Below are 22,725 nucleotides of genomic sequence, written 5' to 3'. Positions count from 1 at the left end.
CTTCTCGGCAGGGCTGCTCTCAATCCCTTCATCCCCCAGCCTGTATTGATACCGGGGGTTGCCCCGACCCAGGTGCAGGACCTTGCACTTGGCCTTGTTGAACCTCATGAGGTTCCACTTCTCGAGCTTGTCCAGGTCCCTCTGGATGGCATCCAGTCCCTCAGGCGTGTCGACCGCACCACTCAGCTTGGTGTCGTCTGCAAACTTGCTGAGGGTGCACTCGATCCCACTGTCTATATGTCATTGATGAAGATATTAAACAGTACTGGTCCCAATACGGACCCCTGAGGGACACCACTCGTCACCGACCTCCATCTGGACATTGAGCTGTTGACCACTACCCTCTGGATGCGTCCATCTGACCAATTCCTCACCCACCGGACAGTCCACCCATCAAATCCATACCTCTCCAGTTTAGAGAGAAGGATGTTGTGGGGGACCGTGTCAAAGGCCTTACAGAGGTCCAGATAGACGACATCCGTAGCCCTTCCCATGTCCACTGATGTAGTCACTCCATCATAGAAGGCCACTAGGTTGGTCAGGCAGGACTTGCCCTTGGTGAAGCCATGCTGGCTGTCTCGAAGCACCTCCCTGTCCTCCATGTGCCTTAGCATAGCTTCCAGGAGGATCTGTTCCATGATCTTCCCAGGCACAGAGGTGAGGCTGACTGGCCTGTAGTTCCCCGGGTCTTCCTTTTTTCCCTTTTTAAAAATGGGTGCAGTCATCCTTCTATTCCCTGTATGCTATAACTTATTCCGTCCTTCCTCTGCATTTGTGCACTGCAAAAACTTCCAAAAGGAGAAAGGGAAGGTAGTACTCCACTTTTTATTTTCTCAGTGCTTCTTGAGAAGCTTTTTGCCTTCTGTCCTGGAGCTACTTCCTTTCTGAAATTATGATTCATCTCTCTTATTCTAACAATTTTCAATCTTCTAGGTTTCATTTCTGCTTTTAAAAGACAAGAGAGCTCATTTCTACTGAGTTTGTTTAATGAAAATCAGAAGCAGGACTTTATTGTGTAGTAATTAGGAGAAGATGTGAGGGGAAAGTTCTTTTCAAATGACGAGGGTAATTTGTATGAGTGGCAGCAACAGTTACCATAGCTTTCAAGTGGCTAGTGCTGCTGTGATAGGGATGCCCTGAGTTGCACGGTGATGCTTAGATGTGGTGTATGCTGATGAAGCAAATCTTTGCAAAGCATTGTTACCTTTGTGGGTCTGTTTTAGATGTGCGTTCTTGCTCCTGTTATGACTTTGTGTTCCTTTAAAGCATGTTTTTCTGAATTTGATTTTGTCTTGTAATTTAAAGAATTTTAAATGTTCTCCAACATATTAAATATCAAAAAACTTGTGTCTTCAAATTATTTCTTACCATTTTATTAGTTTAATTTCAAAGAGAAAGCTAAAATTAAAAAAAAAGTAAAAAATAATTAGAAGTAATGCACTTTGGTGATCTTTCATTCTGTCGTCTTGTTGGATGTGTTCAGTCATTAGTTTTTTTTAAATGGGTGAGAAGACTGACAAGTACAGGTAGATATTTAAATACCGGTTCTTAGCAACTCTGTATTGTTTTAGATTAACAACTCTCATGATACTATCAACTTATGTTCTGAAAATACATTTTCAGATGTTCAATTTTAAGCACCTTGCAGTCCCAGTTTTATTTCATAGATAGATTTAGATTTAAAAATATCAAAATAATTAATTTTCTCAAAGTTCTTATAGTATGGTATGTTTTGGGCTTTGTTTTGCTTGTTTCTATCTTAAAAAACAAACAGGAAAAAAAAGTGAAAAGGAGGCCTTCCTAAAACATGCAACACATTACTAGTCTGGTACAATTTTTGTAACAAAATGCATAGTATTGGCGGCCAAATTAAAAGCAGATTTTTGTAATTTAAAACAAGCCTTTCATCCTTTTTTTGTGTGTGTGTTTGGTTGTGTTTTTTGGTGGTGTGTTGTGGGTTTTTTGGTGGTTTGTTTGTTTGCTTGACCTTTAATATGAGTGACTGCTTAGGCTGCTCAAGTTATATTTCATTAATATGTATGTGGTGTAGGTCTCTCATGTATAAATGTCACAATCTGGATTTAAATTCTGGATAGGTATCAGTGAAAGCTGTTGCGGATAGACATCAGTGAAAGCTGGTGCAGAACTGGGCCTGGGTGCTGGACTGCATGCTGTCTAGTGTAATTGAATCAGTGTGGTAGTTTGATATACTATTATTCTGCCTGAGTCCATGTATTTATAAATAATGTATTTAAACACTTGATTGGATCAGAGGAGTTTAACTGTCAGGTATTAGACTGAAAGCCTGCAAATTGTACATGAACAAAGTTAGATGTTTGTAATTTGAAACCTTAAGCTAAAACTGATAAATTGCATCTTCTGCAGTTTTCTGGTGTTATTTAGCAGAGCTTGGAACAAGTTAAGACAAGGAGATAACATTGAAGAGAAGTATAATTGAACAAACTAGTAGACTGATATTCCATTTTTCTTCAACTACTCCTGAATTCACATTTTTCATTTCTGTTGCAACTCTTTGAGTACCTTATCAATGTAATTGTGCCTTTCAATGTACTTTTGTGGTACGCTCATTAACAGTGATCTGAGACAACTGTAATTTGGTTTTGATAGACATTTAAAACATTTTCAATTAAAATGCAGTTCAGCTGTTCAAGCTCATTTGTTTATTTCTTCACAGTAAAGTTGAAATAACTAGAGTGGGATTTAAATTCTTCTTACCCCAGTTAGAATGTGTTATCACCAGAACACTGTGTATTGTATAACTGGTATTCTGATTTATACAATCAAACTGTATAATTTCAGATGGGTATGAACTGCACCAAACACTTGTTGCTTGTGTGGCTGATTATACTGACCTGCTGATGCCTGAGAGAACAGGGATTTCTAGAAAGATGGTGTAATTTAAGGAAATGTAAACTACACTGCTAGAGAATATCATTCTGCTTCCTCATCCCTGAGGAGGGAGAATCACTAATGTGACATGTCTGCATGTGTCTATTGTTATGGAAATTACACATGCCAGCCACCATAACAGGGTTTGACTCTAGGTTTCTGCTGAATCAATGGGTCCAAAAGAGATTCTTCTATAAAGTCCTTTTTATTAGTAGCGCTACAGCTCGAGCTGGGTGCCTCTGAAGAGGGACCCCGAACAAAGAAATCCCTGGGCAATTATACCCTTACAATCCAAGTTCCTCACCCCTCATGTGACAGTTCGGACCAATAGTAATATTAAGGTCTGGGGTTGTCTTGTTTTTTATTGGTTTGATTTGTTTGCTGTTTTGTTACTAAGTGGTTGCTAAGTGGTCATTTTCTTATACAATATACAGTGGTTCTATATCCTGTTTCACATCCTCTTAGGTCAGTTTTGGCTGGTTCTGTAGTTAGCTTTTCGGCATGTTGTAATACGGTTGTTACAGTTCATGTACTGCGATCTATAGGCTTTGTCTGCTCTAGCTATTAATGTTTAAGCTGCTAGTGCTAAGTTTCAAATAACTTTTTCTACAACACTGAAGAGTTCTGTTAATATCAATTCAATAATCTTTAGTGCAACTAATGCTGTCTTATCTGCCACTCTTACAGGAATTCCTTATAAACAGTTGACTGTAGGTGTCCCCAAGGAGATATTTGAGAATGAGAAGAGAGTGGCTCTATCGCCAGCTGGAGTTCAAGCCTTGGTTAAACAAGGCTTCATTGTTGTGGTGGAGTCTGGTGCTGGAGAAGCTTCCAAATTTTCTGATGACCATTACAGAGAAGTTGGAGCAAAGATCCAGGGGACCAAGGAAGTCCTGGCTTCTGATCTGATTGTCAAAGTAATTGCTTTATTAATGTATTTCCTACCACATTCTTTTTGGAAAAACATATAGGTCAAATTTTTCGAATAGTCTGCTGAAAGTTCAGTAAATAAGCTCCTTAGAATGGAAAATATGAATTTAAAGTTCTGATTTAATTTTAGTCTGTCTTTTGTTTTTTAATAGCTCAGATGTGCACCTACAGTAATAAACTAGCAAATAGCAGCACTGAAAAAAAAATGAGGATAACTTCTTACCAAGTTTTTAACTACCTTGGAGAAGTTGTGTTTTCTAGAGTGAGATAGACTAGTTCCGGACTCAATCAGACAAGATCCCTGCTCTAAGAAACTTTTGCTCAGAGCAGTAACATACAACTCCAAGTTACTCTTCGGAGAAAGTTGCTTGGAATTTTGAAGATGCGGGTTTCTAACTTTTCTCAATAAGATATCCAACAACTTCACAGCAACAGTGTGTTTCAAAAGTACTTGTAACTAGAGGAGTTGTAGCTGGTCTGGGAAGACCGCTAAAAGTCAAGTTGCTTGAGAGGTATTAGGTTGTGCAGAGTCCTGAAGGAAAAAAAAAAAAGACCTTAAACTTGATGTTGAGGCTTCCTTTTAAATGTTTTATATGGAGTTATCCTGTCAGGATTGAACACAGAATTTCTGTGTTCTAGTTTGTGAACAACCCTTTTAAGTAGGTTTCTTTTTGAATGTTGTGGTTTGTGTTTGAAGAAAAGTGAGAAATTCCAAAGAAATGAATACAGATCGAGATGTGTTTCTACTGGACTTCATGCTTGAAATTCCCTGCATGTGATGGTGCATTGCAGACTAATTAGTGATTCTTAGCCTGTAGAGTTTAATCGGCACATCTGTTCAGTGATCATTTTGCCTGAGAATGGCTGGTTTTGGGGCAGCTGTCTGTCATAAAAGCCAGTAACTGCTGGTTAGAAGCCATCAGAACTTTCTGAAAGTGTGTGCTGACTATTACTGCTCTGTCACCTATCTGCCTAGAGTTAATTCTAATATGTGGACTGCAGCTAAGAAGTGCAGTTACTCAGTTTAGTTGTGTAAACTAACATGCTTCTTCCTCATGTACTTTATGGATGGGAATAGACAGACTGCAAGTTGGGAGAAAGGAAGTGGAGCGTGCACTGATTTATTTCCACTGATTAATTTGGAAACTTTTCTCTCTTTCTTCAGGTGAGGGCTCCTATATATAACTCGGCTCTAGGTGTACATGAGGCAGATCTTTTTAAGATGGCGGCTACCCTGATTAGTTTTATCTACCCAGCACAAAATCCAGACCTCCTGAAAAAACTTGCAGAAAAGAAGACTACTGTCTTGGCTATGGATCAGGTTCCACGGGTCACCATTGCTCAGGGATATGATGCACTTAGTTCCATGGCCAACATTGCTGGGTATGAATCTTACTTTTTTTTTTCTTTCTTCCCCCCCTAGCTTGAGTAAGTATAGCTGGATTAAAAGCTATGTACTTTGATATTAGGTATATCTAAACCAATTCTGTATCTCTGTTTTTATACAGCTGTTTCAAGCAGGATGAAGCTGTTGGAGGTGCCAAACAACTTTTTAAGTTTCTTATGGTCAGCTTTGCAGCAGATCAAAGGAAGGCTTTTTTAAAATAAACAAACAAACAAAAATTGAAGGCAATTCTTCTAATTCTTTGACTGCTTTGTCTAGTACCTCTTTGCTCTGAACTAGATCAGAGCAGGCTCAAAGATATCCTTAAGACAGGTTGAACACAGATTGTCTGTCATTGGGATCTGATGTTGTTGGGAGAAGGCTGCCAGATTATTTTTGTGGACACCAGCAGTATTTATCAATGTATATGTTTGGTTGCTTCTCTGTGTTTTCATTCTGTGTAATTTTACTAAAATATCATAAGAATTCATAATGTATTTAAAGGTATAAAATCTACAAGCTGTATTCCAAATTAAAACTGATTTTACGGCATACAGACCTCCATATGTCCCTGTTAGGGATGGGAAAGAGAGTGGAATGGGACTGTTGAACTTACAACAGTGCTAGTAAAAATGCAAGAAAATGTGCACTGTTGTTAAGAAAAGACATAATTGCACATTAATCTGCATTTTCAGATATCTCTACTGATGTTAACTTGGTGTCCAGCTGCTCATTCTAGGATGGCTAAAAAGCAGATGGGGCAAAAAGAAGCAGCAAGGTTAAGCTACTTGCCCTAAGCCATATAGCTCTGCAGAGTTAGGGTATCTTTTTTGAATGTGTGCTTGCTTGTCTAAGTGAGCTTGCTGCAAAATTACTCTGGGTTTTGCAATTGCTTGTTCGTGTTTCCTTCCCTAACAAGCCTCAGGTTACAGCCTTTGAAGGTAGCTTCAAAAATGACAAAGTTAACTTCTGGCAAGTTAGTGTTTATTATTCATGTAAAATTTTATTTGAGAGAGTGAATAGTTGTGGATGTCCAGTATATTGCAGTCCAAAAATTCTCTCTGAAAATGCATTCCATGATTTAAAAAACAAGAAATATGAACAAAGAGAGAAAGACTATTAAACTTGTGCTCAGTAGTAAAATATTAAACTTGCTTCATCCTACGCATGCTATGGTCAAATGTACATCATTTTGATTGCTGTCATGAATGGAATCACGCTGAGCCTGGGAAAATACTGATATGTGTTTGTCCTTACTTGACAGTTACAAGGCTGTAGTACTGGCAGCAAATCACTTTGGTCGATTTTTCACGGGTCAGATCACAGCTGCTGGTAAAGTTCCTCCAGCGAAGGTATGTGCAATTACACAAATACTGTGGCAGAAGAATATGTGAGTTCCTGAGCACAGCTAACCACTGCTGAACCCATGTTAAAGGCTTTTTTCCTGCCTTGGGGCTAGTTCTAGAGACTTTGGAAACCCATATAGTTATTCCCATACCAATTTTTGTTCACTACCTGTAGTGTAGTTTGGTGTGTGGTTGGTTTTTTTTTTAATAATAGAATAATTTGAGTTTTATGTAAGCTTGCTTAGCTTTAAACTTCAGACTAGCTATACATGGATGGATTTTTTTTTTTTTTTTTTCCTTCCCAGATGGGGAAAGGCAAGGAAGCAGTTAAGAAAAGTCAGAGATGTTGAGATTTCTGGTGCGTTGAAGGCTGTGATGGAAGGGATTGCTTGATTGGAATTGCAGGTGGCTTGGGATGAAGAGAAATGAAAGTAAAAGAATTGGGGAAGAAGAAAAAAAAGGAAGAGAAACTAAGTAGAAAACCTGTATTTACTTACATAAACTGTTAGCTACAGATGAGTCTGCTCTCAATAAGTGAAGTTAGTAGTTACAGCTTTTAAACAGTTACATTTACAGGGCAGCTTTACCGAAGTCATTTTTGGTTCTGTGTTACAAAGGTAACTTGTTTAAATCGCTGGCTAATGAGGCGTATCTGCTGTTGCAAAAGCAGTATAATGCTGCTGCTTTTCTAACCAGCTCTAGTTTTAGTTTATGCTCCAAGCATGATGATGGTATCATTCTAGGTCTTGATCATCGGAGGAGGAGTTGCTGGCCTGGCTTCTGCAGGAGCAGCTAAATCAATGGGTGCAGTTGTTCGTGGATTTGATACTAGGTAGGTATGTGAAATGATAATAGCAATCTAGAATTATTTTAAGATTAAGTAGTTTGTAGCTGTATTACAGATGAAAGCACTTGTACTGCACTGAATCACAATTCCCTTGATACCATTTTTATTCCTGCATTATTCCTCCATTTTTTTTATTCCTCAAAACAACCAAACCTTCCAAAGAGTTCATCTCATTAAATAATTGAGAACTATATGAATAAAAAATTGTTGCTTTATGAAAATGAGAAAGTTAGGGCTTTTGTCTAGAATTTCATGTTTCCCCAATTCTTGGGGACACAAGGAAGAATAGTAAAGAAAGAATCTGTATGCCATCATTTAGAGCTTGCTTTGATCCAGGTTCATAGCTGCATACTCTCATTCACCTCTACTCTCCTAATCCCAGAGAGGCCTGTTAGGAACTCTTTGGAGACACACTACTTCAATCTGCTGAAGGAAAGAAAGAGATCAAGTTATTTTATATATTAAACTCAAGATGAAAGATCAGGAACTGCAGTTGAAGCTGCTTTAAATGCTGCTGTCTTAGGGTCTCTTCTTTATGTTCAGAAGGATTATTTTGTCCCGTAGCCATTTTTAGAGCAATAGACTGGGAAAATTGCAGACCACAAACATTTTTCTTCTTATTGCTACAGGAACTGCAAACTTGATATTTTTTTTTTTCCCCTCTATTAAATGGCCTTCTTGTATTAAGCACATACAAATTCAGTATTATATCTGCATTAAAATTACTTATACATGTTTGTTTTTATGCAGAAGTGGCATCTAGTGTTACTTAGCTATATGTAATATGAAAGAATAAAAATGAATATATCTCCAGGTTTATGATGTGCAATATGAAAAAACCTTCACTCTGGTTTGTTAGAAAATCTGCATATGCCTTAAACTGGAAAGAGTTTCTTTTTCTTAAAAGCATGATCAAAATCTGTCTAAAACTTTTCAGACTTTTAAAAAATTCCCTTCTTTAAGCATCCTTGTATACTTTTATCTTGATGTGCAAGAATGTTTGTGTTAAATCCTCTGCATGTTGTGAATGTTCACCTCACACTGGAAATTAGTCCGTCATTATTTACTGTGATATCACATGATGCAAAATAAATGACAGATTTACAGGATAACTGTAAAAAAACCAAAAAAAAAAAACCACCCAAAAACCCCTGTGGAAAAACAGACTTGCTGGTATCTTCCATTTCACAGATTAAAGACAGGGCCACAGGCTGTGTATTTATTGCCTATTTTAGGCATCTAAGTTTGGGCTGTGGACTTACCTAGTCATGACAAGAGAAATGGGTGAGCAGCGTTAGTCAACAGTTAAGCTCCCAGCTTTGGGTCTCTTCTTGGAGCAACTGTTGACTATACAGGAAACTGTAGGCTGCCTTCGTTCCTTATCCAAGTATCTTCATTAGGGACCTAAAATTAGTGATACAATTACTTTTTTCACTAAACACAGAAAGTTGAGGACTTTAGTTATGGTCTCCTTAGTTCTAGAATAAGCTTTAGATCTCTTGTCTGAAGAAGACTACTACTAAAAGACCAGAAAAGTCATGGTGGATTGAGCTGCCTCTAAACATGGATCTCCTTTTTTAAAGTAGTGGTTGTGTGTTCTGTCCCATGTCCCCCATACACCACCACCCCCCCCATTTTCTTTTCCTAGAGCTGCAGCTCTGGAACAGTTCAAGTCTCTTGGTGCTGAGCCTTTGGAAGTAGACTTAAAGGAATCTGGAGAGGGACAAGGTGGTTATGCTAAAGAAATGTCCAAAGAATTTATTGAAGCTGAAATGAAACTCTTTGCCAAACAGTGCCAAGACGTTGATATTATAATCACTACAGCGCTTATTCCAGGTATGTTTTACATGCAAGATACTAATTTTCCTTTATCTTGTGTAAGTTTGCATGTTTGGAGCTGCGCCTGCAGTGAAAACAGAGGTGAGCATGTACCTTTTCCCTTCCCTGATAAATGCCTGTTTTTAAAGTGTGTGTCTCTTTTTACAATTTTTGTTTTCACGAACTAGCAGTTTTTGACTCAATATCATCATGTTTTCTTATTAAAAAGGAGTAGATAGTAATAAAGTAAGAATATATAATTCTCTTGCATACTTATTGCATCACTGCTACTTCTGCTATGCAGCTTGTGCACTGAAACAAGTCCAATTGAAACAGTACTGTCTTTTGTAATTGAAACGTAGTAAGGTAGAACTTAGGTTTTAGTACTTTGTATTGCACAACATCTGTCTTTTAATAACTTATGATGTGGCATTTCTTTTTTTCGGTTATGACTTGAAATTGTAAGGTTGGATGTTGTCTGTTTACTGAGGACAAAATTGGACTTGCCAGCATCTTTGGTAGACTGCCCATGCGTACTTTTTTTCTTTTTAAATATGCTTGGGTGCAAGATGTTTTAGCATCTCTTCTTTCTGCCTGTATAAATAAACCCTCTGTGACATTTCATCCTAGGTACCAATTAGTTGAAAATTTTGCTTACAAAAATAAGTTTTTTAGAGAGAGAGAAGGGGAGAACTCATCTCCTGAGCTCTACAGATAAAAGCTGTATTTTGTGTTTAACTTAACTATGTCTTGTCTTGTCAGGCAAAAAAGCTCCTATCTTGTTTAAGAAAGATATGATTGAATCAATGAAGGAAGGTTCAGTTGTTGTGGATTTAGCTGCAGAAGCAGGGGGAAACATTGAGACTACAAAGCCTGGAGAAATGTATGTTCATAAGGTGAGCATTTTGGTCTGCAGATCATTCTCTGCATGAATTCACATTGTATTTTGTAAACTGTATGCTGAAAATGAGTAGCTGATTTTGCTATTTAGGCTTACGTAATCCTTTAGGTTTGCATTTGGTCACTAATCATCTCTATGTATAACAATTTGAAGATTTTTAAAGAAACAAATACCTTTGTATAGTGTTAATTTAGTTGGTAAGTATGGAAGTGTTATTTCTTAGACTTCCAAGTCCAGTGATTTGTTTCTGATTTGAGGGTGTGGTTTGATGTCTATTTCTTGGTATACCTAAAGAGACAGCAGTAGCAATAGCTTCTTTGACTTGCTCATCACTTCCCACAACTGGAGGTTACAATCCCTGTCACAGGTACAGCTAAACAGCCAGCTCAATATTATTTCAGCTTCAGGAGGGTGCCGTCTTCATACATCTTTAGCTTCGCCAACATGAGTGTGTCTGCTCTAGAGTATCCAAACCACTTGTAACCCAAACTAGGAGTAGCATGAATTGGTTCGTTAAACTAAGCAATTTTGCCCTGGACTGAGCTAACTACTTTGGTTTTGCTCCAATGTTCATTGGCTCAGTTGAGAGCTTGTTTTCTGTTTTTTGGGGTTTATTTTTGGTACTTGTGAGAAATCTACTAGCAGTTATAGAAACCTGGGTGATGAGATTTAAAGTAGCAGATTTCCAAGTTTGTTATTTGGTAATGTAAGGGCATAATGCCATTATTATTCTGCTCTAGGGAAGCCTGTAGGACATATTGCTGCCATGGTTGTCCTTAATATTAACAGGGCCGTGTGTGTATATCATGAGTCACGCATTGTATTTGGCTTTGTGGTTTTCTAGGGCTTTTGATGTCATTGCTTAAAAACTGAAATTAGAGTATGTAGAACAGAAATAAGCAGATACTTCCGTGAAGAATTTATATGGAGTGCTTTTAGCTAGAGAATATTATCTCTGGATATAGCGTACTGGCACTGAGCTGTGGAAAAGAGCAGCAGTGCAGAACTACTAGTAGTGTGTTGGAGCATTGCATTAAGAAGCCAGAGTTCCTGGAAGCATGCATGGATCTTAGCTGTAAGTTGTGAGGAGCAGTGTTTTAACACAAGCCTGCTTGAGCATGAAGAGTGTATGCCAGCCTCAGCTTCCTACACCTAAAAGCTAAGAGCCTGATAGCCAGGTATATTCACATTTATTCTTTAAACAGTGTGGATATATTATGTTACATATTTACATAAACGTGAACCTGGGCATATTACTTGCACAGCTAGCTAGCTCTGAGGAAGCTCCTGTCGCTCCTCTGTCATGTAGAACGTTGCCTCCAGTGCATGCCTTCAGAAGGACTGAGAAGATGCCAAGCAGGATAATCTGTTACTTGGTTGCTTTAAGAAGCTAAATTCTGAGAGAATGGTAGGATTTGGAGAGGACAAGCTCTTGCACCAATATGTTCTCCTCTCTCTGTAGGCTTGTTGCTAATAGCATTTAAGGTGTTGGGTTTGATCACATTGAATTTTGTAACTGTTGTGAATAATCCTCCCCCCAACTAATAATGTTAGAGCTGCAGGTAACAGTTTTAGCTGGGGTTAAAAACAGAAATAAATTAAACAGTTTAGATGTATATTTCCAGAAGGATGTATTGGAAGAGATGCTGCTTTTTCAGAGATTGAACTAATCCTTAATATTTTACTTGATTCCCCCCCCAGGGTGTTACACACATTGGCTACACAGACCTGCCTAGCAGAATGGCTACTCAGGCTAGTACTCTGTATTCCAATAATATTATCAAACTCCTAAAGGCTATTAGTCCTGACAAAGAGAACTTCTACTTTGATCCAAAAGATGAATTTGATTATGGGACTCTGGATCATGTTATTAGAGGAACTGTAGTAATGAAGGTAAGTCAGTAAATATTCTCCTCTTAATTTGTGAGTACATACTTTTACATTTATCAGTGCTGTCTCTTTAAAATGCATTCAAAGATATTGCATACCAACAGACTTCAGAGGTGGCTTGATGGAGAGTGTGGGTAATTGTTTGTGTTCAGCTGAATATTCCTCTGTCCCTTTTTGTGAAGGGAAACCTCTTTGCTTTTGTCTTCTTGTCAAGGTTAAACAAATACCTAATGTGTCTACTATTGAAAAATAAGAAAAAGATTAAATTTGCATGTTATATTAATGTGATAAAAACATAGTTATTTAAAACACTTTTTGAAACATTACTACAGGACCAGAAACACATGTTTCTGCTCTTATAAGAGTAACTTCAGGAAAAAAAAAACTGGCGGAACTAGAATATGCAGGATAATCTATTAGGAAATAATAAAATACAAACTTGGGGCATGGGCCAGTATGGGCTCTCCTTGTGCAACTATTAGGAAATAATAATCTGCAGTTTAGGTAAGAAGTATTCATTTCTGTTGAGTTTTGCTGGATAATGTTGCCAAGATTTTGTAATGCTTATTAATATCTACTCTGGAGGAGGCTTGCATTGACTTCAGCTCTCTCAGACCACTAAAGTGGCATGTACAATTTTTAGGTCTGACATCTCCAGCAGTTGTTCCTCTAGAGGCCTGGAGAACAACAAGAAATGTGAGACATCATGTCTGGAACCTTGCTGAGATCTGGGCAGGCTCTGATTACAGTTCAGATCTGTAGCAGAACTTGCTTTTTCCAAGACATTGTTTTATTTTGGATAAATGTTTTCCATTTAAGGAACTTTCCCTCTTTGTTTTGGTTCCTGCTTTCAAGCCCTGTGCTGTGTTTCTGCCAGGTGCTCTTGGACACTGATATTAAATCTTGTCTGAAAAATGTGTAAACCAGTATGGTTAACTTGGTCTGGCTGTACTGTTCATCCAGCCTTGCTAACTTCTGCTGATGCAGGAAAAAAGGAAGATGTTCTTGTGGCATGGCTCTAGGGTCTTAAGACTTATCTGAGTTGCAGGATTAAGAGTAGTAGACTCCTCGAACTATAAAGCATCTGCCATGTTAGGGATAACTGTAAATATCTCTTGTCAGGATGGCGAGGTGATTTTCCCAGCACCTCCACCAAATAACATTCCTCAAGGAGCCCCTGTGAAGCAGAAGACTGTAGCAGAGCTGGAAGCGGAAAAAGCAGCTACTATTACACCTTTTAGAAAAACTATGACTAGTGCATCTGTATACACAGCAGGTAGGCAACTTCCAGAGTTGGAGAATCGGTGTAGAGTGTTCCTCATTTGGCTAATACTTTTCAGTGACTCCTCATTTTACTCGTTCAATTTAATAACTGGCTGGTGTATCCTAGTGCAAAATCAGTGTAGTGTAATAATTGCGTTTGAGAGGGGGAAAATAAAATTTTAGAAGTTTAAGCAAAAGTATTAACACTTCAAACAGTGCTGACTCATGCTGTGTGCATGTATGTGTGTTTGGCTTTATTTAAATATCAGTAAAATACTTAAAATTCTGAAGGAATCCTGCTAGGGACTGTGCCCATACTTTGCAGCAGAATCAATTTAATGCCATTGCTTTCTTCAGTCTTTAATGTATTGTATGAGACTTAAATGCACACAATCTACTCAAGTATTGGGAACAGGACATTGTCTTTACAAATAAATATTGTCTCTTCCTGTCATCTGGTATTCTGTGTGCGTCAGAACTTCTGCACGAGGTAATTAATGAATTGAGTATTCTTAATGTTAACCTCTGTTCTTCATACTCACTCTTTGAGTCTTTCAAGTAGTATCTCAACATGATTGTGACTCTTCTACATTTTTTCTTTTTTTTTTTTCTATAGAACAGGAGCGTGACAGGAGCCAACGTTGGGGTAGAAACCTATCCTTGCATGCTTTGTCTGCATGCATAACAAAGATGTTGGTATTATATTTATATACTGTCCTGGTTTCGGCTGGGATAGGGTTAAATTTCTTCCTAGTGCTGTGTTTTGGATTTAGTATGAGGAGAATGTTGATAACACACTGATGTTTTCAGTTGTTGCTAAGTGCCCTCCTAGTCCAAGGACAGCTCCCGTGCCTACTGACTGAGCTAGGTACACAAGATGGGAGGGAACATAATCAGGACAGCCAGCCCAGCTGGCCAATGGAGTATTCCATACCATGTGACGTCATGCTCAGTATATGAATGGTAGGCGTGATCCAGGAAGTACCGATCGCTACTTGGTTATCGGTCAGCGCGGGTGGTGAGCAATTGCATTGTGCATCACTCATTTTGTATATTCTATCATTATTTATTATCATTATTCTCCCTTTTCTGTTCTATTAAACTGTCTTTATCTCAACCCACGAGTTTTTCTCACTCTTACCCTTCCGATTCTCTCCCCGTCCCATTGGGGGGCGGGGGGAGTGAGTGAGCGGCTGCGTGGTATTTGGCTGCCTGCCAGGTTAAACCACGACAGTCCTTTTTGGCGCCCAACGTGGGGCACGAAGGGTTGAGATAACGATAGATCTGACCAAAGTGTGTTAAGGCAAAATTGTTATAAGCATCCATTATATTGATTGGTCACAATGTTGATGTATTGGCTGTCAACGTTGTGGGGCTGGCTCTCAATGTTGGGTCATGTAATACCTTGCTTGCAGTATATGTTCCCTTTTGTGCTGTTTATCATTATTCGGAACTGGGCCAAGATTATCATTTTGTTGCTGTTTTATGAGGTGATAAAATCATTGGTCGTAAGTCTAATCTGGTATCTGTACTCGGCACTGCCGTCATTTCTGTACCTCGGGAACCACCTCTTAGAGATTATTGGTAATTGCACTTGTTTCTCCTCGGAGAATGAATTTAAGGGGGAGACGGGAAGGGACACTCTCTCCCCCTTGTTCATCTTCCCTTCCATATCGTCAGAAACTCCTTTTTCTTCTATCCTCTTCACAAAGATGTCCACAATATTCCCTGAGAATTTTGAATATCCTTGGGATGCTCAAACAAGCATGTTCATATTGCTATGTCTCCTGAATGTGGTTCAGGCCTTGTTTAGGGTTAAACAACTATTCAGGAATACTGTCCAGAGATCAACCCTCAGGAACAAGAAAAGAGGGAGGGCAAGCAGCGGTGCCTCATCGGGGCGGGCGGAGCGGCGAGTCTCGGGGGTGGCAACAGACACGGTGGCTACTCAAAACCCCACGACAGGCACTGCAGCTACTCCAACCCCCATGACAACCCCTGTGGCTACTCAAACCCCGGCAACAGTCACCGTAGCTTCTCCAACCCCTGCGACAGGCACTGCAGCCACTCAAGCTCCGGCAACGGGCACTACAATTACTCCAACCCCCATGACAAGCACTGCAGCTACCCAAACCCCAGCAACAGGCACTACAGCTGAACCAGAGGACCAACCCTTGCTGGTATCCGTTGCCCCTGTACAGAAGAGGAAATCTTGGAAGCGGAGATCAGGTCGTTTAGAAAGAGATGATGAAAGAGCAGGGCCATCACATGGAGGGGAGGAGGAAGAGGAAGAACTCATAAATGAGACGGAAACCACCCGATCCCTATCCCTGAGTGAGCTGCGAGATATGCGGAAAGATTTCGGCCGTCGTCCAGGCGAGCATATTGTTACCTGGCTGCTCCGATGCTGGGATAATGGGGCCAGTAGCCTGGAATTGGAGGGGAAGGAAGCCAAACAGCTGGGATCCCTTGCTAGGGAAGGAGGCATTGACAAAGCAATTGGAAAAGGGACACAGGTCCTCAGCCTCTGGAGGCGACTGCTGTCAGGCGTGAAGGAAAGGTATCCCTTCAAGGAAGATGTTATATATCGCCTAGGCAAATGGACCACTATGGAGAGAGGTATCCAGTACCTGAGAGAACTAGGCGTGCTGGAGGTGGTTTATAGTGACCTGGACGATGTCCGAACACCCAAAGATCCAGATGACGTCCAGTGCACCCGACCCATGTGGCGGAAGTTGGTACGGAGTGCACCAGCATCGTACGCCAGTTCGTTGGCAGTACTGTGCTGGAAAGAGGAAGAAGCACCAACGGTGGATGAGGTGGTTAGCAGACTTCGGGATTTTGAAGAAACTATCTCCTCCTCCCTTGTCTCGGCTGTAGAGAAACTGTCCCGAGAGGTCCAGCAACTCAAAGACAATAGGTCCTATTCTCCACCTGTACGGACCAGTATCTCAGCCATTAGGAGTCAACGTTTTTCTCCTCAAGAGAGAGGATATCGAAAGTACACACCCCGGGGCACCCTGTGGTTTTACCTGCATGACCACGGAGAGGACATGAGGCAGTGGGATGGAAAACCTACCTTCATCCTAGAGGCACGTGTACGTGAGTTGCAAGGAAAAACAATCACACAAGGGGGTTCTCCCAGGAAAAATGCTGCTCCAGTTTTCAGGAAAACCCTGTCTCATGACGGTCCAGTTTCCAGTGAACAGTTCCCCAGACAGAGTAGAAGGGCTGATCTTACTTTGGACTGCAATGAAGGAATTCTTGACTCACGTTTGCAAGAAGTGAGAAGCGGATACTATGACCAGAACTAGAGGGGCCCTGCCTCCGGCCAGGTGGAGGAAAGGGACAACCGGGTTTACTGGACTGTGTGGATTCGATGGCCTGGCACATCAGAGCCACAGGAGTATAAGGCTCTCGTAGACACTGGTGCACAGTGCACCCTAATGCCATCAGGCTATAAAGGGGCAGAACCCATTTGTATTTCTGGAGTGACAGGGGGATCCCAAGAGTTAACTGTGTTGGAGGCCGAAGTGAGCCTAACCGGGAACGAGTGGCAGAAGCAGCCCATTGTGACTGGCCCAGAGGCTCCGTGCATCCTTGGCATAGACTACCTCAGGAGAGGGTATTTTAAGGACCCAAAAGGGTATCGGTGGGCTTTTGGTATAGCTGCCCTGGAGACGGAGGAAATTAAACAGCTGTCCACCTTGCCCGGTCTCTCAGAGGACCCTTCTGTTGTGGGGTTGTTGAGGGTTGAAGAACAACAGGTACCAATCGCTACCACAACAGTGCACCGGCGGCAATACCGCACCAACCGAGACTCCCTGATCCCCATCCATGAGCTGATTCGTCGACTGGAGAGCCAAGGAGTGATCAGCAAGACTCGCTCACCCTTCAACAGTCCCATATGGCCAGTGCGAAAGTCTAATGGAGAGTGGAGACTAACAGTAGACTACCGTGGCCTGAACGAAGTCACGCCGCCACTGAGTGCTGCCGTGCCGGACATGCTAGAACTTCAATACGAACTGGAGTCGAAGGCAGCCAAGTGGTACGCCACAAATGATATCGCTAATGCCTTCTTCTCCATCCCTTTGGCAGCAGAGTGCAGGCCACAGTTTGCTTTCACTTGGAGGGGCGTCCAGTACACCTGGAACTGACTGCCCCAGGGGTGGAAACACAGCCCTACCATTTGCCATGGACTGATCCACACCGCACTGGAACAGGGTGAGGCTCCAGAACACCTGCAATACATTGATGACATCATCGTGTGGGGCAACACAGCAGAGGAAGTTTTTGAGAAAGGGGAGAGAATAATTCAAATCCTTCTGAAAGCCGGTTTTGCCATAAAACAAAGTAAGGTCAAGGGACCTGCACAGGAGATCCAGGTTTTAGGAATAAAATGGCAAGATGGACGTCGTCAGATCCCAATGGATGTGATCAACAAAATAACAGCCATGTCCCCACCAACTAGCAAAAAGGAAACACAAGCTTTCTTAGGCGTTGTGGGTTTTTGGAGAATGCATATTCCAAATTACAGTCAGATCGTAAGCCCCCTCTATCAAGTGACCAGGAAGAAGAACGACTTCAGATGGGGCCCTGAGCAACGACAAGCCTTTGAACAAATTAAACGGGAGATAGTTCATGCAGTAGCCCTTGGGCCAGTCCGGGCAGGACAAGATGTGAAGAATGTGCTCTACACCGCAGCCGGGGAGAATGGCCCTACCTGGAGCCTCTGGCAGAAAGCACCAGGGGAGACTCGAGGTCGACCCTTAGGGTTCTGGAGTCGGGGATACAGAGGATCCGAGGCCCGCTACACTCCAACTGAGAAGGAGATATTGGCAGCATATGAAGGGGTTCGAGCTGCTTCGGAAGTGGTTGGCACTGAAGCACAGCTCCTCCTGGCACCCCGACTGCCGGTGCTGGGCTGGATGTTCAAAGGGAGAGTCCCCTCCACACATCATGCAACCGATGCTACGTGGAGTAAGTGGGTCGCACTGATCACACAACGGGCCCGAATAGGAAACCCCAGTCGCCCAGGAATCTTGGAGGTGATCACGAACTGGCCAGAAGGCAAAGATTTTGGCATATCCCCAGAGGAGGAGGTGATACGTGCTGAAGAAGCCCCACTGTATAATAAACTACCAGAAAACGAGAAGCAATATGCCCTGTTCACTGATGGGTCCTGTCGCCTTGTGGGAAAACATCGGAGATGGAAAGCTGCTGTATGGAGTCCTATACGCCAAGTTGCAGAAACTGCTGAAGGAGAAGGTGAATCGAGCCAGTTTGCAGAGGTGAAAGCCATCCAGCTGGCCTTGGACATTGCTGAACGAGAAAAATGGCCAGTACTTTATCTCTATACTGACTCATGGATGGTGGCAAATGCCCTGTGGGGGTGGTTGCAGCAGTGGAAGCAGAACAACTGGCAGCGCAGAGGTAAACCCATCTGGGCTGCCGCATTGTGGCAAGATATTGCTGCCCGGGTAGAGAATCTGGTTGTAAAAGTACGTCACGTAGATGCTCACGTACCCAAGAGTCGGGCCACTGAAGAACACCAAAACAACCAGCAGGTGGACCAGGCTGCTAAGATTGAAGTGGCTCAGGTGGATCTGGACTGGCAACATAAGGGTGAATTATTTATAGCTCGGTGGGCCCATGATGCCTCAGGCCATCAAGGAAGAGATGCAACATATAGATGGGCTCGTGATCGAGGGGTGGACTTAACCATGGACGCTATTGCACAGGTTATCCATGAATGTGAAACGTGCGCTGCAATCAAACAAGCCAAGCAAGTAAAGCCTCTTTGGTATGGGGGACGATGGTTGAAATACAAATATGGGGAGGCCTGGCAGATTGATTATATCACACTCCCACAAACCCGGCACGGCAAACGCTATGTGCTCACCATGGTGGAAGCAACCACCGGCTGGCTAGAAACATACCCTGTGCCTCATGCCACTGCCCGGAACACCATCCTGGGCCTTGAAAAGCAAGTCCTATGGCGACATGGCACCCCAGAAAGAATTGAGTCAGACAACGGGACTCATTTCCGAAACACCCTCATAGACACCTGGGCCAAAGAGCACGGCATTGAGTGGGTCTATCACATCCCCTACCACGCACCAGCCTCCGGGAAAATCGAACGATACAACGGGCTGCTAAAGACAACACTGAGGGCAATGGGTGGTGGGACATTCAAGCATTGGGATACACATTTAGCAAAAGCCACCTGGTTAGTCAACACTAGGGGGTCTGTCACTCGAGCTGGCCCTGCCCAGTCAAGACTTTTACGTACTGTAGATGGAGATAAAGTCCCTGTCGTGCACATAAGAAATATCCTGGGGAAGACAGTCTGGGTTACTCCTGCCTCTGGCAAGGGAAAACCCATCCGTGGGATTGCTTTTGCTCAAGGACCTGGGTGCACTTGGTGGGTGATGCGAAAGGATGGGGAAGTCCGGTGTGTACCTCAAGGGGATTTGATTTTGGGTGAAAATAGCCAATGAACTGAATTTTATGATGTCAATTGTTATATGATATTGTATATCATTATTTCTATGGTTGCTATCAATGGTATAGCAGTGAAAATCACCCAGATTAATGAAGAATGAACTAACTCCGATGAAACCGAGCAACGTGCAACGATGATAGAACTGAACGAGTGCAGCAGTACCGAAATGAGAACTGGCTTCAGGATGCAACAGCCCAACACCACACACCATCCTTCTGGCCCTGAAAGACTGTTATGACAGATGGAGCCCAAAGTTGTGGACTAAAAGAACTCAATGGACATTTATATATATTTATGTGTATATATGTATGTATATGTATTATATGTATATATGTATGTATATGTATTATATATGTATATATATAAAAAGATAGTGGTGATTAATTGAAAGGTATCGAAAAATGTGAGACCTAAGCATAACGTAAATGGTATGGAATAAGGGGTGGATACTGTCCTGGTTTCGGTTGGGATAGGGTTAAATTTCTTCCTAGTGCTGTGTTTTGGATTTAGTATGAGGAGAATGTTGATAACACACTGATGTTTTCAGTTGTTGCTAAGTGCCCTCCTAGTCCAAGGACAGCTCCTGTGCCTACTGACTGAGCTAGGTACACAAGATGGGAGGGAACATAATCAGGACAGCCAGCCCAGCTGGCCAATGGAGTATTCCATACCATGTGACGTCATGCTCAGTATATGAATGGTAGGCGTGATCCAGGAAGTACCGATCGCTACTTGGTTATCGGTCAGCGCGGGTGGTGAGCAATTGCATTGTGCATCACTCATTTTGTATATTCTATCATTATTTATTATCATTATTCTCCCTTTTCTGTTCTATTAAACTGTCTTTATCTCAACCCACGAGTTTTTCTCACTCTTACCCTTCCGATTCTCTCCCCGTCCCATTGGGGGGCGGGGGGAGTGAGTGAGCGGCTGCGTGGTATTTGGCTGCCTGCCAGGTTAAACCACGACAGGATTTATTTTCTATTGTAAAAGAACCACTAGTGCTTAAAGAGCCTTGTAGTTGACAAAGATGATCCAGCTGATCTTGAAACAAGTCCATGCACAAAACTCCTTTTTGTTTTTAGGAGTCCAGTATTGAGCTGTTGTACAGAGCTTAAATGTAAGAAACAATTGAAAAGTTATAGAAAAGTTTTGCTGTGCTTTTCTTTTAGGTTTAGTGGGCATGTTAGGACTGGGCATCGTAGCTCCTAATACTGCTTTCACACAAATGGTGACGACGTTTGGCCTAGCTGGAATAGTGGGGTACCATACAGTATGGGGTGTGACTCCTGCTCTTCACTCTCCACTCATGTCAGTGACTAATGCTATCTCAGGTAAGTAGCTGTCATACAACTTCTTGTTTTCTATTTGAAATAAACGCTGCTCCTTTTACTAGAACTTTAGACAAAAGTCGTCTGATATGCCTTTTAATATGCCAAAGAGCCTAGTACTCCTTTGCATCTCTGAGTTGTCCTTGCTATTTATGAAAGTAACATGGAACATATTCTTTCCAAGAGTATGTTTTTTTTCAAAAGAAAGGCAAATGCGGTGCTGTGTATTTTTTATTTTTATAAATAATTTTCAACTCTTAAACTGTTTGCTTTAAAGTTTGTTTTACTTGGAGTGCTGCAGTCTCTCCTTTCATACAACACATCTTTCTTCCCAAAATGTTTCCCTGAAAATAACTTGTCTTTCATGTTTTCTGCTTTCTTTTTTTCCTCTCCTCAAACTATGTGTTTTGAGGAGGGGAAAAAAAGAAAAATTTCCTAACAGTGACCTGTAAGATTCATAACGTTATAAATATGTAAGATTTTATATATCTCTGTGTGTATATATATGACAGGTCACGAGTATGATGTATTTTGACTATTAAAAGCAAAGTTTCTTTTATTGAACAAGTACTCGGAGGCTGACTCTCTGCTTGAGGCACTGTACTTCAAAACTACATTCATATACTACTATTTTTTTTCTTTTGAAACATGTTTATATTGCTGAAAAAGATCATGGCAGTCTTTGTTTAAATAGTAATGTGTAGAGTAGGGGTAAAAATTTGAGTTGACTAGTATTTTTTTTGACAGGTAGAAGGAAACTTGCTCTAGGTATAGAGCCTTTTAAGGTTCAGTAACACTTTTTTCCCTTTTAAATAGGACTAACTGCAGTTGGTGGACTGGTATTGATGGGAGGAAACTATCTCCCTGAAAACACTCCTCAAAGTCTAGCAGTACTTTCAACCTTTATCTCTTCAGTCAATATTGCAGGTATGAATGTTAGGTGTTGGTGTGTGTGTTTTGTGTTGTGGGGGTGTTTTTGTGTTGTGTGGTGTTTTGTGTGTGTGTTGTGTGTTTTTTTTTTTTTTTTTTTTTCCCTGAGGCTAACTTAAAACACTTGTGTAATTCTTTTAATTCTTCTAGCTCTTACAGTGTGTAGATTCCAGAAATATTCTGGGAATAGGATCTGAGAGCATCCATCAGTAAAGAAAAAAAAAACAAACCTAAATTTCATGGTAGTTACTGTATCTGGTTCACACACCCTGTGGTATAACCTTTTTTTTTTTTAGAGAAGCATTTAAATGTGCATTTTTCTTTTACAGTATCCTTTGGGTGATGACTATATAAAATAGCTTTTTCCTGTATATCCCAAGATGGTACTGCATTTGTCTTTGTATTCCTTTTCCCACTTGAAAAATATACTAGTGGCATAGAAGAAAATTCTGCTTGCTCAATCTTAAAAAGTCCCGGCTTCATGAATAAAAGAAGATGCGAAAGTGACCAATGTGACTTATAAATACTATGTTTTGCTAGAGTAGATGGGGGGGAAAAGAGCATAGTCATAAACTAAGCTGTACCCTATAGTCAGCGTAGAGTATGGAGCCCAGAGCAAGTCCTCCAGGCTTTCATAAATTCCCTCCAAAGGTTAAAAAAGATAACAGGA

At 41.2% G+C, this 22,725-nt stretch overlaps 1 protein-coding gene across 8 annotated transcripts in view; it reads left to right on the top strand.

The window, feature by feature from the left end:
- Positions 1-22,725, top strand: part of LOC142075029 (NAD(P) transhydrogenase, mitochondrial-like) — an 86,716-nt gene that overhangs the window by 5,788 nt on the left and 58,203 nt on the right. For 6 of the 8 annotated variants that reach the window (XM_075136020.1, XM_075136019.1, XM_075136024.1 and 3 more), the window contains exons 3-12: positions 3,598-3,827; positions 5,006-5,223; positions 6,489-6,576; positions 7,314-7,402; positions 9,066-9,253; positions 9,998-10,131; positions 11,838-12,029; positions 13,149-13,302; positions 20,967-21,128; positions 21,942-22,052. In XM_075136020.1, coding sequence (XP_074992121.1) covers positions 3,598-3,827; positions 5,006-5,223; positions 6,489-6,576; positions 7,314-7,402; positions 9,066-9,253; positions 9,998-10,131; positions 11,838-12,029; positions 13,149-13,302; positions 20,967-21,128; positions 21,942-22,052 — 1,566 coding nt within the window. The remainder of the gene's footprint in view (positions 1-3,597; positions 3,828-5,005; positions 5,224-6,488; positions 6,577-7,313; positions 7,403-9,065; positions 9,254-9,997; positions 10,132-11,837; positions 12,030-13,148; positions 13,303-20,966; positions 21,129-21,941; positions 22,053-22,725) is intronic. The other 2 variants (XM_075136025.1, XM_075136021.1) reach the window with 1 other exon arrangement.

The sequence above is a fragment of the Calonectris borealis genome, chromosome W (assembly GCF_964195595.1).
Source record: "Calonectris borealis chromosome W, bCalBor7.hap1.2, whole genome shotgun sequence".
Lineage (NCBI taxonomy): Eukaryota > Metazoa > Chordata > Aves > Procellariiformes > Procellariidae > Calonectris > Calonectris borealis.
Note: the sequence above shows the minus strand (reverse complement) of the source record. Positions and strands in the feature narration are given on the sequence as shown.